Source organism: Atractosteus spatula, chromosome 21, assembly GCF_055471065.1.
Source record: "Atractosteus spatula isolate fAtrSpa1 chromosome 21, fAtrSpa1.hap1, whole genome shotgun sequence".
Lineage (NCBI taxonomy): Eukaryota > Metazoa > Chordata > Actinopteri > Semionotiformes > Lepisosteidae > Atractosteus > Atractosteus spatula.
Window position 1 is genome coordinate 6,471,121 of NC_142726.1, and position 14,765 is coordinate 6,485,885.

General features: G+C 43.8%; 1 protein-coding gene across 1 annotated transcript in view; it reads right to left on the reverse strand.

Annotated features, from left to right (window-relative positions):
- zcchc14 (zinc finger, CCHC domain containing 14) overlaps positions 1 to 14,765 on the reverse strand; it is a 53,774-nt gene that overhangs the window by 9,603 nt on the left and 29,406 nt on the right. Inside the window, exons 4-10 of the mRNA XM_088938522.1 lie at positions 12,745 to 12,816; positions 10,411 to 10,496; positions 9,797 to 9,891; positions 8,909 to 8,954; positions 7,673 to 7,970; positions 4,508 to 4,596; positions 1,595 to 1,719 (exon numbers count right to left, since the gene is read on the reverse strand). Coding sequence (XP_088794648.1) covers positions 1,595 to 1,719; positions 4,508 to 4,596; positions 7,673 to 7,970; positions 8,909 to 8,954; positions 9,797 to 9,891; positions 10,411 to 10,496; positions 12,745 to 12,816 — 811 coding nt within the window. The remainder of the gene's footprint in view (positions 1 to 1,594; positions 1,720 to 4,507; positions 4,597 to 7,672; positions 7,971 to 8,908; positions 8,955 to 9,796; positions 9,892 to 10,410; positions 10,497 to 12,744; positions 12,817 to 14,765) is intronic.

Below are 14,765 nucleotides of genomic sequence, written 5' to 3' on the forward strand. Positions count from 1 at the left end.
AAGCCTTTAACTGTACTTTATTTCAACCAAACACACTAACATCATACCTGTTTTCACTGCTGACTCATGCAGCACTTCTGACCTGAATAATACGAGTTCTCATGAATGTTCACCCCTGCCTGAGCCAAAAGTCAGACCTTCTCTTCATCCATGTTCAACAGCAGTGTGTAAACGACTCCCTAAGGGAAAGACTACAGCTATGTGAATTTATACACATTCTGTGGTTCTGTGCACTGAATGACAAAAAGATCTCTGCAGCCTTCACTGCACATGCGCACATTGTATTTTCAGAGTTCTGACTGGGGAGCTGTGTCAGTGTACGCTGGCTGCAAAGGAAGAAGCGAAAGTTCATTCCGCACTGAACAGCAGAAAGAAGGAAAAATCGCGAAGTTGTGTCTGTTGAGCTGGCGTGACATATTCGGGCACCTAAAGTGGCTCTATAAGCAAAACATGCCTTTTCCTATCAATTTATTAACAATGATGCTTTACTTAACTTTTGATTCCTGGTTGCTCTGCTGAAACAAATATTTTAAATGTCTGTCTATAACTGGAATCTGTCTTCCTAATTAAATCCCAGATTGCCCTCTATTTACAGGGCTGTTTGTCTCTTATCGTTTTCGTATAAGGTTTTGTAGGAAGCTGTTACAATCAATGACAGCGTTTATCTATAACTTTACAAAGCTTCTCAGCCTCGTTTCAAGGCAAGAAATTGTCAGGGCAGTGAGTGATTTACAGACGAATGCCAACTTAGTGCTACTAGAATTACAGGACTTAGCACAACTTTGCTAATCAAGTGTACTAGTTTGTTGGGATCATTGAAAAGGGTTGTATGTCACAGATTCTGCTCTCTGCGTTTAAATTATATTACATGGAAGAAAACAGTATTCAAAAACCGACAAGCTCTTTACCAAACCATACATTTATATTAGGTGTCCCACAGGGATCAGAACCAGGTCCAGTCCTGTTTTAGTATTTATGTTTACACTGAGTCAGATTTTTCTTAATATCAATTTTCAGTGTTATACCGACAATATTCTCCCGGTAGGTTTAAGAACTGGATACACCAAAATTTCTTACTGTTGAACCTATTACATAAGAGTAGTTACAATTCAGAGCTGGCCATTTGGCCCATCCAGTCAGCTTGACTAATTGATCCAAGAGACTCATCCAGACATTTATTGAAAGAAGCCAGGGAATCGGCTTCAATAACATGGTTGGGTAGCCTGTTCCATACTTCCTCAACCCACTGAGGCACTGCTGAGATACGACTAAGGCAGCGCTGACTATTCAGATCACATTGATGAAACTGAGCAATTTAAAAAAAACCTTGATATTATCTGAACCATACATTTTGTGTGCTTGTAACACTCTTAGCGGGTTGCGCTTAGCCTAACCCAGTCAGGCCCAGGGCACAAGGCAGGAATTTCATTCAGGACATTCACAGACACAAGCATGCATTTAAAAAGCATATGGGGGGGGCAACTTAAAGATACCACTGAAGCTGGACAGCATGCCCTTGGACTGTGGGCCCAAACCTGATACTGTTCAATGTGAAAAACCTGACTCTCACACCTGGGCAAGACCTGATGGTTACCTGTGCTGCTGCTGGTATGAATTGGGGGCACCGGCCCAATGTGGCTGGTGGGCGTGACTCTGGCCACCCCGCTGGTGGGCACAGGAAACTGGGATGCCACATACTTCTTTTCAAACTTCTCTCGACTGGTGAGGAGGAAAAACAGCCATTAGCTCCTCCTGCTGTAGATCACTGTAGACGCTGCAGTCATACTGTAGACCAGCAATTTTCTTAAGTGCGATTACTAACACTTTTCAAACTCACAAATCAGAAATCAATGACAGGAACATCTGAGATGTGGAAGGCAGGCATAACAAGCACATTTATTTACGGAAAGCAAAATAAGGAAAAGACAAAAACTTTAAATTACATATGTTTCTAATTCCTGCAAGATTTTTTAAAATTTACATATAATGAATCCTTTTCCTCTAGAGAAAGAAAAGAAGCACGGTTTTGTCTTCGGAAGCCTGGCAGAGATTACTGGGAAAATAATCAAAAAGGGGATTTTTTCCAGTAATTTCTCCATTACTTGCATTATCTGAACACACCAAAGCAGTTTTCTCTTTTCACTAATATGATCAACAGGGGGCGCTCTGCGGCCTGCTAACCAGTGTAACACCATCCAGACCTTTACAGCCTTTTCTTTGTCACAAGCACACTGAAAACCATTATCAGAAAGTCGCACACACACAACCAAGTCCCACAGCAGAAAATCCCTACATGGACAGCCAGTTCAGGTTTTATCAAATTACCCGTCAATATTGAAGAATTCAGAAATTAATAACTATATGAAATAATCAGCCTGATCTGAGGCTGGTCAGGATCTGACAGTGTTTCTCCAACTGTGTGTTGCGTGTGAGGTTGCCATCTCACTTCTGAGAATTCTTAATGTTCAGAGAACAGTTAATGTTTAATCATATTGGAGATACTTCTCTCATTTAGCTGCACAGGCAGGTTATCTCTCTGGAGTCTAGTTATCCACATTATTCATACACATATACTAATGATTGGTGTAATAATCTGGAATCATTAACAAGAGAGAAGGCTCTTTATCAGTGCTGTTAAAAGACTTGTTTTACTAAATTTTTTCTGCATTAGCCTGAATTTGCTTGCTTATGAAATGTTACTTATGAAAATATCAGGTATCTGTGTTCCTCCTATAGCGCAGTGCACGAGGGTTCTGTACATCAAAGTTCACCGCGGATCAACAACAAGAGCTGAATTGCAAAAATATTCCATCCATCCATGACTGTAAAGCAGCTTTCCTGTTGAGGAAAGCCAGAGTCTCTTCCTGAGAAATAGAGCACAGGACTGCTCTCCCCTGGATGGGACACCACAGGGAAACAAAAACATTTAAAATACAGAACAAGCAGGGGCTACAGCAAACTGATCTCCACATGTGGCAAAATGTGGATCAAGGTGTAATAAAGAAATCAACAATTTGATACCTCAATTAATACGTGAAGCTAAATTACATGCCAGCAGATATTAATATAATGGGCCTGCTAATCAAGGCTGTATCACAGCCTCACAATCCTAAGCCACCTCACAATTAGAAATATTCATTTTATTATTCCAAGACACTGTATAATGCACTAGGCAATTAGGAAAATCAGTTACTATGTGTGGCAAGGTACTTTTCCTGAGGCTCAGATTCATTTTCCGGTGGACTTGGTGTCTTCTGGTTTTTGGGTCCAACCTGAGGAGTTCCTTAAGCAATTAACCTGCTTATTTTCTTAGAAACATACAGGAATTTTCAGAAGAGTGGATCATAGGGCTAGCCAGATCTCATTAGTCATGTGGTGGTCATCGCGAATGACACACGTTTCCAATTTCTTGTCGACAGCAAGACGACTTTCAGAAATGTGCCTTGGCAGACAATCTGTGTGCACATTCGAGCTGTGAGTCGGTGGGGGAAGGCATGTCTTTTGATGAAAGGAAGGAGGGAGAAAGCAGTGCGGCAGGATAAAACTGTGAATTCCCCCTCAGAGGAAGGCTCTGAGTCACGAGTCACAGGAAGGCCATTAAAACGTTCACCAAGTGCCAGCAACTACCGGCTACATCTCGGGGGGGACTGCAGCTGGGGAACTGGTTTCAGTCTCTGTCTTGAGTTGTGGAAAAAACAACTGGGACATGATGACTTTTTAATGCCTTTCAGCTGAGCTTCAAAAGCTGAGCCTCAGGAAAGAAAACACTGTTGGTCTGACCAGCGGCTGCCCTATATACAATGACAGTCTCCAACCAGAAACCGTTTGTCCCACCATCAGGGACTGGTGCTGCAGACTGCAGATGAAAGTAAAGGTGGGAATCATCATGCGGAAAAGACATTTTGTGCGGGGCACATCCCATATCAAACGTTTTCTGACCAGTCCAAAATGTGGAAGTGGGAACATTTGGGGATCCTGTTATACCACTTGCAGTGACACTTTACTTATCACCCCTGGGACTGACAGGACAAATCAGCTACCGAGAAAAATGCTTTTAAAGCTTTATACTGTTACTTCATAAACACCAGGGAAACATTAACTGCACCCGGAAGATAAGAAGTCGTTAACAGGACCTTTATTTTAAGATGTTTGCAGTTCAAGCCTCCTGGCGTGACCAGCGAAGCTTTAGAAAGGCTCTGCAGAGCACAGGGCTCAGACACGGGCCGCCTGACTCACTCCCACACGCAAAATCAAATGGCGCAGTTAGGAAGAATGAAACAAGCCAGTTTCATGAGGAATGATCTCAGATTACAGGATCCAAGGCAGAACAGTGCTGGAGCTGGTAATCGCTTAGCGCAGGGCTCGGATTGCACACTGTGGGAAGAAAGGTCTGTTGTGCAGGACGGTGGAGCTCTGCCATGTGATTAAGCCGCTTAACCTCTTACCTCCCGCGGCACTATGACACCTCTTGACCACGCTGCTGCCCGCACTCTGTTGGCATACTCACTTTTGAAGCTCCAGCTGGGTCTTGAGTTTCTTCTTGGCTCCCTGAGTGAGGTCGTACTTGTTGAGGTCCTCCTCTGTGAGCGCCAAGAACTGTGGCACAGAACAAGCAGAGGAGAAGAGGAAGGTCAGAGCAGATCCTGATTTGTTTCAAATATAAGCTGTGTCCACATTCTACATGCAGTGTAACCTACTTTAGAACTGAAAGCACAAGTGACCTTCACTTATAAATTGAGCAGAACTGGGCCAGAAATACACCTGAGCTACCTGAGTCTGACAATCATAGCACCTGGGTGATGATCAAGTTCAAATCGATTAGAGATTAGAAAGAGCTCGGGTCAAAGGACAGAATTTCAGATTTCTCTATTTTATTCCCTTGGGTATCACAGGTTAACAATGAAACAAGGTGGCCTGTGCTCATTAAAATTGTTGCAGGATCAGTTGCACTGAAGTATTCTTCAGAACCGCAGTTTGTAAAGAATCCCACAGTTCTGCAGAGTCCATTCCCACATTTGAGAAATCTTTCAAATTGATTAATATCCAAAAAACAACATCCTGTGGAAAAAACTGCGGCTCTGTGTTGAAAGCTTTCATGCCATAGTGCTAACGTTGCCATAAAAAAGCAGGAGGAAATTTGTGCACTGAGGAGTGAGGAGGGAGGGCTTGAATATTTGCTAGATCAGATTTCTAACATCTAAAATCTGAATGGTTATATCAGCGAGCTGGTGTGGAGAAAGACATTTTAATAACATGAATGCTAATATTTCTGAGGTAGAAATGCCACAAAGAGAACCACAGGGGTAACTGGACCTAAGGAGCATATACTTTCTGATGGACAGGCAGGAAAAGCTACAGTACCACTATCTACAATGAACTTTATATAGAAGCAGCTTGGAAAAGGATTTCACCATTGTAATTACTATGACAAGTTACATTTAGCCAAACATTAAATGGTTTGATAATACTTTTGTGCAGTTATTGTTTTTTTTGTATTATTTTTGCTGCCAAAATCATTCTACAAGTATTTAAGAGCAGGTTTTAAATTTCAGAATTAAATCAAGACAGATGAGCTCTTTTTCCAAAAGCCCAAAAATGATATAAAACAAAAGTAACATATGAAAGCTATAATAATAACAACAACAACAACAATAACAACAAATAAGTATTGCCAAACCTTTCCCAAACATGTAAAGAGAGCGAGCGTGTAGCAGAGTTTTCAGCCATAGGTCCACTCAATTATGAAATTATCTATTTACTGTAATTCCTGTTTTTTGCTCTTTTGCAGTTTCTAATTTTGCACTTTTGCTCTGTTTAATAAACATGATGTTCTTTGCTGACAGAGGTCCCGTTACAGCACTGATACCAGAGCTACATTTGGAGTGAGTACCTTGACCTTTACTGCCCGGAAGACTCTGAAGCCCAGTGTTATCATCTTTGAATAAATGTCTCCTTTTGAAACTGCAAACTAGTGCACAGACTGTGTACATAATCAGTACATGGCCCCATATACTGTGCACACTTGCTTTGACTTGCCCATTAAAGAAAGATGTTGAGTTGGAGGTAACTAAACTTATTATTTTTATTTAGTTCATTAGAAGTTTGTTAAATACATCTTTAATATATTTATTATTATATATGCATTTGTAATCACAGGCAACACCCTGCATTTGCACAGTGTAATGAATTACGTCCAGTAATTTGGCAAAATGTTAAGCTTCTACAGATCTAACCCCATATACAGCAGTTTGGCTAAGTCTCTACTGCATTTCAAGCTGGAGGGCCTTTTTTCTTACAAGCATAAAAAAATGAAAAATGACCCCACTGCCAAGCTTGGGGGGATGTGCATAACAAAGACCCTTGAAGGATCTGAGGAGGCCAGACCACTATTACAGGTGCAGTAACTCCCTGGTCGCTGGAGGCTCTGGAGCCTGGGCCCGGCAGGATGACCTCAAACAGCACACAGCGTTCTCACACAGCCAACAGCATCGTTACCGGTGTCAGAATCATTAAACCTTAAAGATAAGACTCAGTAGTGAGCCCCTGTACTTGATTTCCGTCATCGTTCAACCTACAACACATCTCTGAAACCCCAGCTCATGAGCTCATTTTCCCTAAAAGCTTCTAAAATGAAACATATACCTGGGTCGTGGCCCAGCAGTCCTGCTCAGTGCCTCCAGATGGGTTCAGGGATTCCCTCGTACCAGGGACAGGTCAAGCTTCAGGCTTTTACAATGGGCAGTGGTCTGGGACAGACTCTTTACACACCTGTGACTCCTGGCACACTAGAACAGTACCCAGGTGAGAAGAGGCTCTGCAGGGCGACCTGACAGCAATGCAGAAGTGCCCGAACAGGGACTGCACACGGGGCTTTTGGATCTTTCTTTCAGATTCCCGCTGGAGGTTTATAGAGGTCAGTTCAGTTCTTTTCTTCAGCAGGACTGAGCCACGGGGGCCACATTCTGAACACACAGCCAGGATGCAAAGGGAAGATTCACTTAAAAAATCTACCCCACCACACATCACACCATGAAATCCCTTACATCCTCTACTACAGTATCAGCAATAGTGGTCCAAAAATCAAGAAGCCTTGCAATTTCCATGTCTTCTTCATAATGATGCTTCATGTTGAGTGTATCGGCTGGTATTAAGATGAGTTCAGTGATGCTAAGAGAGCCTATTTCAGAGACACGAGATGAAGAAGAAGGCAGGTAGAGTACTGAATTACTAATTTCCCAAGAGCCTCTCACAAATTCCACTTTCCTCTCTCGTTTACCCTCTAAACAGCTACTCTTTATGAATGGGTTCTCTTGTAAAAGCACCATCAGATTTATGGGAACATAAGCATAATGTGTGTCTCAGGTCAGGATGGCCCGTTAGGACAACTTTACAATGGACTTGTACAGCAGGGGATGAGCAATGAGGTGACTGCAAGCAGAACGTACTGGTCAGTGTGAGACTTTCCACTTTAACAGCGCTGCCTGTGAGCTCTGAATCACGGATACTATTTTAACACGAGACGCACACTGCACTCTCCCCAGAGTGCTGGCCTCGCGCCCAGGGCATAATGGGATTCATACTTTTCCAGTGACAGCCTCTGACACCACATCCCTTTTAGCTCAGTGACTCATCCCCGCAGGCAGTGTGAAGCCCTAAAAGGTGGCTGGCGTACCTTCTCCATGGTGAGCTGTTTGAAGACGGGGTAGTACTTGTGAAGGCGCAACTTGCGTAGCCAGTCCAGGATGCCACTCTGTTCCGGGCTGGGCTGGGGCTGCAGGCTGGGCAGAGGTGAGTTAGAGGCAGGTGCCAGGGCAGGAGAGGGTGGCGGGTTCTCTGCCAGCATGCCGGCGGACGACAGGACAGCGCCACCAGGCGGGGAAGGGAAAGGTGTGACGTAGGAGGGGGGGGAGGGCTGGTTCGTGCAGCTGCTGCTGAAGACAGGTTGGACACTGGCCACACCGCAGATCGGCCTGCAGGGAGAAACCTCAGGGTGGTCAGACACGTGAAGAGACGGACAGCAGCACAGACCGAGAACCACCAGACCTGCGGGGCACAGACTGGCACTTCGTCACATGGCAGGGGCTGATGGGATGCAGAAAGGCTGTAATTTCAATTGGAAAGCACATTTATAGGCCGTATTTCCTTGCAACACTTGGAGTCCCTAATTAAAACAAGATGGATTTCAGAATGGAGCAGATCTGCTGAAATCCTGGGCTGCTGCCATTGTACTTGTTATTCCTGATCCTGCCAGGCTTTAATCTAGAGAAACTCTGGAAGGATGTGTGGGAATTTAGTTTTCTGTACAATCGCTCTGTATCTAAACATCAACATTTGCAGGACATGAAACTGGCTTTATGTCTAATCCTTAGGAAACCCCAAAGCACACATTTCGTATGCTTTAGAATTTCTGAGGCAGACAGAGGATTTCTGAAGCCCAGATGAGTGTGTCTCATGGTACCACAGCTGCATTTGGACCATGATGTCCAATAGTCTGTGCCATTACGACCTCCTCTTGCTCTGCCCTCCTGACCAGCGCAAATGCTGTACATCAGATGAAAGCGGAGGTTGCCAGTGATGTTTGTGTTGCCTTCCTTCTTGGAGTAATCCTCCAAGCTATCCTTTGCTTTTTTGTTTTGTGTAAAATTTGCTTCACTTTTTGTTTTAATACCAGATGTGGGTCATGAACTGTTGTATCTCAGCTGGCATTCATAAAATAAATAGAAGTTCAGAGACCATACATTAACTTTTGTTTGTCTAATTTTGTGTTGTCCAGCCTGTTCTGAAGTGGGCTTGCAGAGATCTAGAGATGGGTCCTTGATGTTAGTCGGGCCATTGCCCAACCAGGCAGTTCTTGACAGTAGGGCATGGAGAACCCAGTGTACTTCACAGAGATCACAGAGAGTCTTACCTTACGGCAGTGCTGGAGGCTTTGTGTTGGGAAACATAGCCAAAATCTGAAACAAGAAACACACACAGATCACTTCTTCACAAACTTCGCACAACAACACCTTTGAGGCCCTATAGATTCTAATACAAACAGAGGAGGAAAAAATCAAACGTGCTCAGTGTTTGGTTAATTTTCTTTCCGCTGTTACACACACAGATTAAGTACTGCCTTGCAGGTTTCGTGGTTCCCTTGAACTCTTCGGTTAGACGTGGAAAACAACAGTCACCTGATCAGGTCGCTAGTTCAGGTCAGAGAACACAGATGAAGCATGACCGCGATGTCTCTTGACGTCACCGCGGCCTCACCGGGGCCAGTTCCACACCTCCAGGCTGTAACATCACCTGCTGGGCTTCCGACCCCGCTGTATCCAGCCGAAGTGTAAAAAGAACCACAGCACCTGGGCCGTGGATCTCGCTAACTATCGCTGACCTGCAGTACATTTCCCACACTTCCCTGGCTGAGCCACAACGCTGGCAGCTGCCAAGAGGACGCCCACACGGGCAGGACACCTGTTTCTTCCAGTCACTCCTCAGGGCCAACCAGCGCGGTGGATGGCTGAGCAAAGGTCCACATGCCCCCATACATGAGTGGGGTCCCAGCTCGGGCAGCTTCTGCACGACCGCCGGGTCACCCTGTGTGACAGGACTCACTCACACTTCAGTAAAAAGTCCAGGGGCAAAGTGGGAGTGCCCTCCCACCACCAATCCCCCCATGTTCGTGAAGGTGGAAGCCCCAGGCCCACCCAACAACTGTGCGTGGTTCTGAATTGAACTGCGACGCCAGGGGCTTTCCCTTTAAGAAAGCGGCAGCTCTAGAGAACCTCAATCAAGAGGGCAAAATCAGGCTTACTTGTGCTCTGAGGGCACTGAGCGACTGAGGCGGCGCTGAAGAAGTGCTTGACTTGGTCGTTTTTCAACACGTGGGAGGGCAGAGACACCAGGCATCTGGGGAGAGGAAGAGAGAATGTCAGCTGTGTCGCTCCAGAAGCTGGAGGGCGTGTCACTCCAGTGCAGGAACGTGCCCAGGATCCCTGCCTGTCTGGGACACTTTCCTGCAGTTCCATCTTCCGTGACCAGACGGCTGTCCCATGAGAAAATACAACACTAAACAAATTAAACACATGTTCCACAATTCAAATGACATGGACGCGTGATACTCTAGTTGTAATAAGCAGGTGACATCATCCACACTTTTGTTATCTCATTTTTCACAGCACCGCTCAGATTAAAGCGTTCCAAACTGCTTGCCTAAATTGTTTACATTGCTGCTCGTTCCATATCAGATCTAGACTAGATGCAAGTTCATATCGGTCAGTGTTTCCAATTAAAAACTACAATAAAGTCATTGTAAGTGCAACTAATCTTCCTCTACATGCTCTTCTCTGTGCATGTCAGAACAGGTCTGGGCGCTGACTCAGAGGAACGTGACCCAGTGGGCAATGCGGGAGCTTCATTCGGTCTTACCTGGGATCTGGGTCAGGGGCAGAGTCCAGGCCGGGCAGCTGTGGAATAAGTTTCTCGAAATCTTCATCTGGAAACAGCTGAGGGAGCTGCAAAACCCAACACAGAGCAGGAGGCGGTTTTACACACTGCTGAGCCAGTGAATACATGAGCAACAGAAGAGAGGTAAAATCTTAATACTGAACACAGCCACCAGCCACAGGACAGGGTAGTGAACTGAAATGAAGAGCACATACACCAGCAGCTGTATCACCCTGCAACTCACAACTGGCCACCTACTGAAGCTCAGCAGGCGAGAGCCTGGTCAGTACCTGTGAAAGCTAAGGCTGCTGCTGGAAGTGGTGCTAGTGGACCAGTAGGGGGCGCTCACCCTGCGGTCTGTGTGGGTCCTAATGCCCCAGCATAGTGATGGGGATCCTGGTACTAAAAATATTGATATTTACTAACGTGCTCCTTAAAGCACAACGTTTTTTCTTCTTCATGAACCTGGCTGGTCTGTGCAAGCTCTGCTTTCCCTGCCTCCTTTATCAGCTAGAAAAAGCTTGGTAAAACTATGCACTTGTATTGTAACAAGCAACTGTCTAAAGAACAATATTAATAACAGAGTAAAACACAGTGTATATATTTAAGCATTAAACATCAGCTCACGACATTTCACTCTGTAAAGGTCTGCACTTATTTTAACCGAGAACGCACAGAGGAGACCCAGCTACACCACAGTGGAGAGGATTGCATGAGGAACAGATGCAGTCCCTGAGAATCCTGAGAGGTACTGACAAAATCAGCTCGGGGGATTCCTGCACAATCTACCATACAAGGACCTGGGATAAACTTTGCTTGAGTCTGGAATACGTCAAAGCAGACTGCGGGATCCTTTTAGAAATGACCCGATGGGATTCTTGGATAATTACTCCTCTAACAACACAGTGGGCTAGTTAGGCCGGGGCACAGTTTGCATACTTTGCATTATTATAGTATTGGTACTTGCTAGGAAAAACAAGAATGTCACAAAGTGGACATTTCTGTGGAGCACATCTGAAATATACTGAGCTCTCTGTGATTATTTAACAGGCATACACACACCACCGTTGGTCTTTGGTCTTTCAGTTATCCAGCGAAGGGCTTGTGGCCGCAGGTTCTAGCCTGGTCAGCAGAGTGAGTGTCCCGTGTTGTTCCCCCCTGAACGCTGCCCTGAGAGTCTGGGGAAGCCCCAGCAAACAACCTCATGGACTTTGTATGCTGCCTTTGTATGCTTTGGCCATCTGGACTAGTTGCACTTTACAACACCGGCACAGCCATCTCCAAGACTTCGCTGGATTGTTAAATTTTAAATGTAATTCTTTTGATGAGAGTTGCAGGCTCATAATTAGCCTCTGGTACAAAGCATGCTGGAAATTCTCAGCACACACAGACCGTTTCTGAGCCCAGATCCACAGGATTCTCCCAACCACTGACACAATCTGAATTCAGCTCAGGCTCTGAGGTGTCAAAAAACATTAGGTGAGATCATTAACAAAACTCCAGAGCAAAAAATAATGAATGCAGTGGAAAAAGATGCCTCTGTCTCTGTTAGAGTCTCTTATTACTATTATTTTTTATTTGACCTCCTTAGAAATTATTATGGCTCATTAAGGCTAGGGAGTAGGCGGCCAAACCAAAGATTAGAGAAGCCATGATTGTAAAACGAACTGGCAGACTCCAAGGAAAATCCACATGCTGCAAAAACTTGTCAAAAAAGCACCCACAGATGATCATATTTACCACCAAATTCTCTCAGCAGTGCAGTTTGTAGCAGCTTCCATTCATAAGGCAGCACACTGACCTTTACTGATAGCAAGTTCATTTCCAATTGTCTTTTTGTCTGTCTCTCATTATTAAGGTTGGAATTAGTAGGTCTTTGAGTCAACAATTCCTGGTTTTCTAATGTTCAACAATGCATGAAAGACATTTCCATTTCTGTAGCATCTTCTGGGAAATGCCTGCAGTAGGTGTCTACTGAAAATTTGTTCATGCAATAGACAGGATGCCAGTTTGTGTCCAAAAAAACTGTATGATGTAATGGAGTATTGGACCAATTTATTTCCCATAGATCCTTAGTGTTGCTCCTACTGTGAACAAGAATGAGAAACCAGGAGGGAAACCTGGAGAACATGTCAGCACAGGTCAAAGGTCAAAGGTACTGATGAAGAAGACTCCCAAGAATGAGCTCCTCACATCCTTAATCTACCAAACAAACATGCAAGAACTGACGTCCTCTTTTCTGTAACCCTTCTTCCTAATTTTCACAACAAAAGTCTGTGGGCTACTAACACTACAACAAATAAACTTCCAATTTACCTTTGAGAGAAATTCAGTCAGGTCTGGAGCAGCTTTCAAGACCGTTGATACAGTGGAATCTGACCACAGAACCTAAGAAAATAAATAAATAAAAGGAATATCAAACAATCAAAAGCTTTACTTCTCAGCTGTCCAACATCTACTAAATCACAAACACCTTTCATTCATATAACAAATTAGTTGCTTTTCCATATACTAAATTTTGCATATGACAGCTTTAATGGGGTTTTAGAAGTCTTTATCCTTGGTGTTTGATAAAAAAATTGGATCATGTCCTCTGGATTGAGGGAGTCAACTACCCAACTGTGTTGTAGAAGCTCTTTGAAGAAATGGGTGGATAAAGATCCTCAAATCAATTAGCCACTTAAAAACCAAGAGGTTGTAATTGTTCTTACATAGATGTTGAGATGTTGTGTGTGAAGGCAGTGGAAAAGTACTAGAGAAGCAATTAAAAGGAGCAAAAGGCCAGCCACTTGGGTGACTAAAATTTGATTGGGGAGGAGAGCTCATGATGTTGACTGCACCTCTCTTCCAGCGGTTGCTGTGAAGCAGTTGTTTGAAAAATGCTTATGGGTACAGAAAACTCAAGACTCTTTCTGTTGGTTTCACAGACCCTAATTACCACCGATCTTGGAATAAAAGATCTTAATTTAGATAAACAAGTCTTTAACTATGTAAATCATGCTACTCGTTTAAGTGTAATTGCTTCACCTTTAAGAAGTCACCCTAAAATACCAATCATTTTAAAATCAAGTAGAGTTAAAACTGATTTTAATACGTTTTCTCTTGTTTTTAAGCGCATCTGATCATTAGCAGATGGTCATGTGGCTGACACCATGCTGTTGTCTACTGTAAAGCTAGAACCAGTGGGAAAACATGATGGGTTCTGGCCCTTTGACAAAAACCATGACTGGTCAAACTTCCAACCGCTCAGTGCTGAAATGCTGCAGGACTCGCCATCTAAGGTTTTAGGTTTCATGCATGAAAAACCAGCAGCTCGACAATGACAGCAACACTAACATCCAGCCACCTCTCCTCTTACAAAGCACAACGCCACGCAGTCAGCTCTGCACAGACACACCACTGGGTCCGCTTCAGCGCAAACACAATCATGAACCACTTCTCAAATGAGAAACAGGCTTTCTGATTAACATCTACTTCTTTTTCATTCATTCCAGCCATCCCAGAATTTCACATGGAAAGAAAAACATATCTGATGTGAACAGCATCAGCAGTATTATAAGGTAAACTTTAAAAAGCGTGTAATTTCTCATGTATTCTTAATTTTTCTAAGAAAGTAAAATAAAAATATAATTCAATAGCTTTCATTCTACAGTTATGATATATCTATGTATGGTTTAAAGACCAGACCAAGGGTGTGAGAACCACACCAAAGAGGTGCAGGCAGGGTCAAGAAAAAAATGAATTTGAGGTAGCAGGGCAAAGGAAACACATTGCAGAAATGCAGTAACACCAGAAAAAAAGGAAAAAAGGCACATTTACCAGGGGCAAAGAGCATTCACATGGCACACCTAGTCCCTCGGACACAGCGGTGGCAGGATTAACTAATAAGAATGATGTCAAAACAAATATCTTTTGCATTGACAAAGAAGACACGCAACTCCTTCTAAAAGCCGTGAATACCCCTAAGGAAGACTCATGGTTCGCTTTTATGATGATGGTGTAATAATGTGCTGATCACTGCTATATTTCAAAACCCTTAAGGTTACTATTATGGTAACACTGTCACTAGTCCCACAGACCTCTCCAGGTATAGTAACTCTTGCCGAACATTCAGGAGAGTATGTGGAATGTTATTTCCAAACAGTTTACGTTGCCCATAATCCAGACAACCGTCATTCCATTCCTCCTTTCTCTAGATTACCTTGTATCGCCAAAACTGTTCTTTCATCACCAATTCTTCATATGTGAGGTCCGGTCATGCAATACGACCAATTCTATTTAAAAGTTAAATGTCTCTCTGACCTCATACATCTACAGAACAGGAAGTAATAAACTCT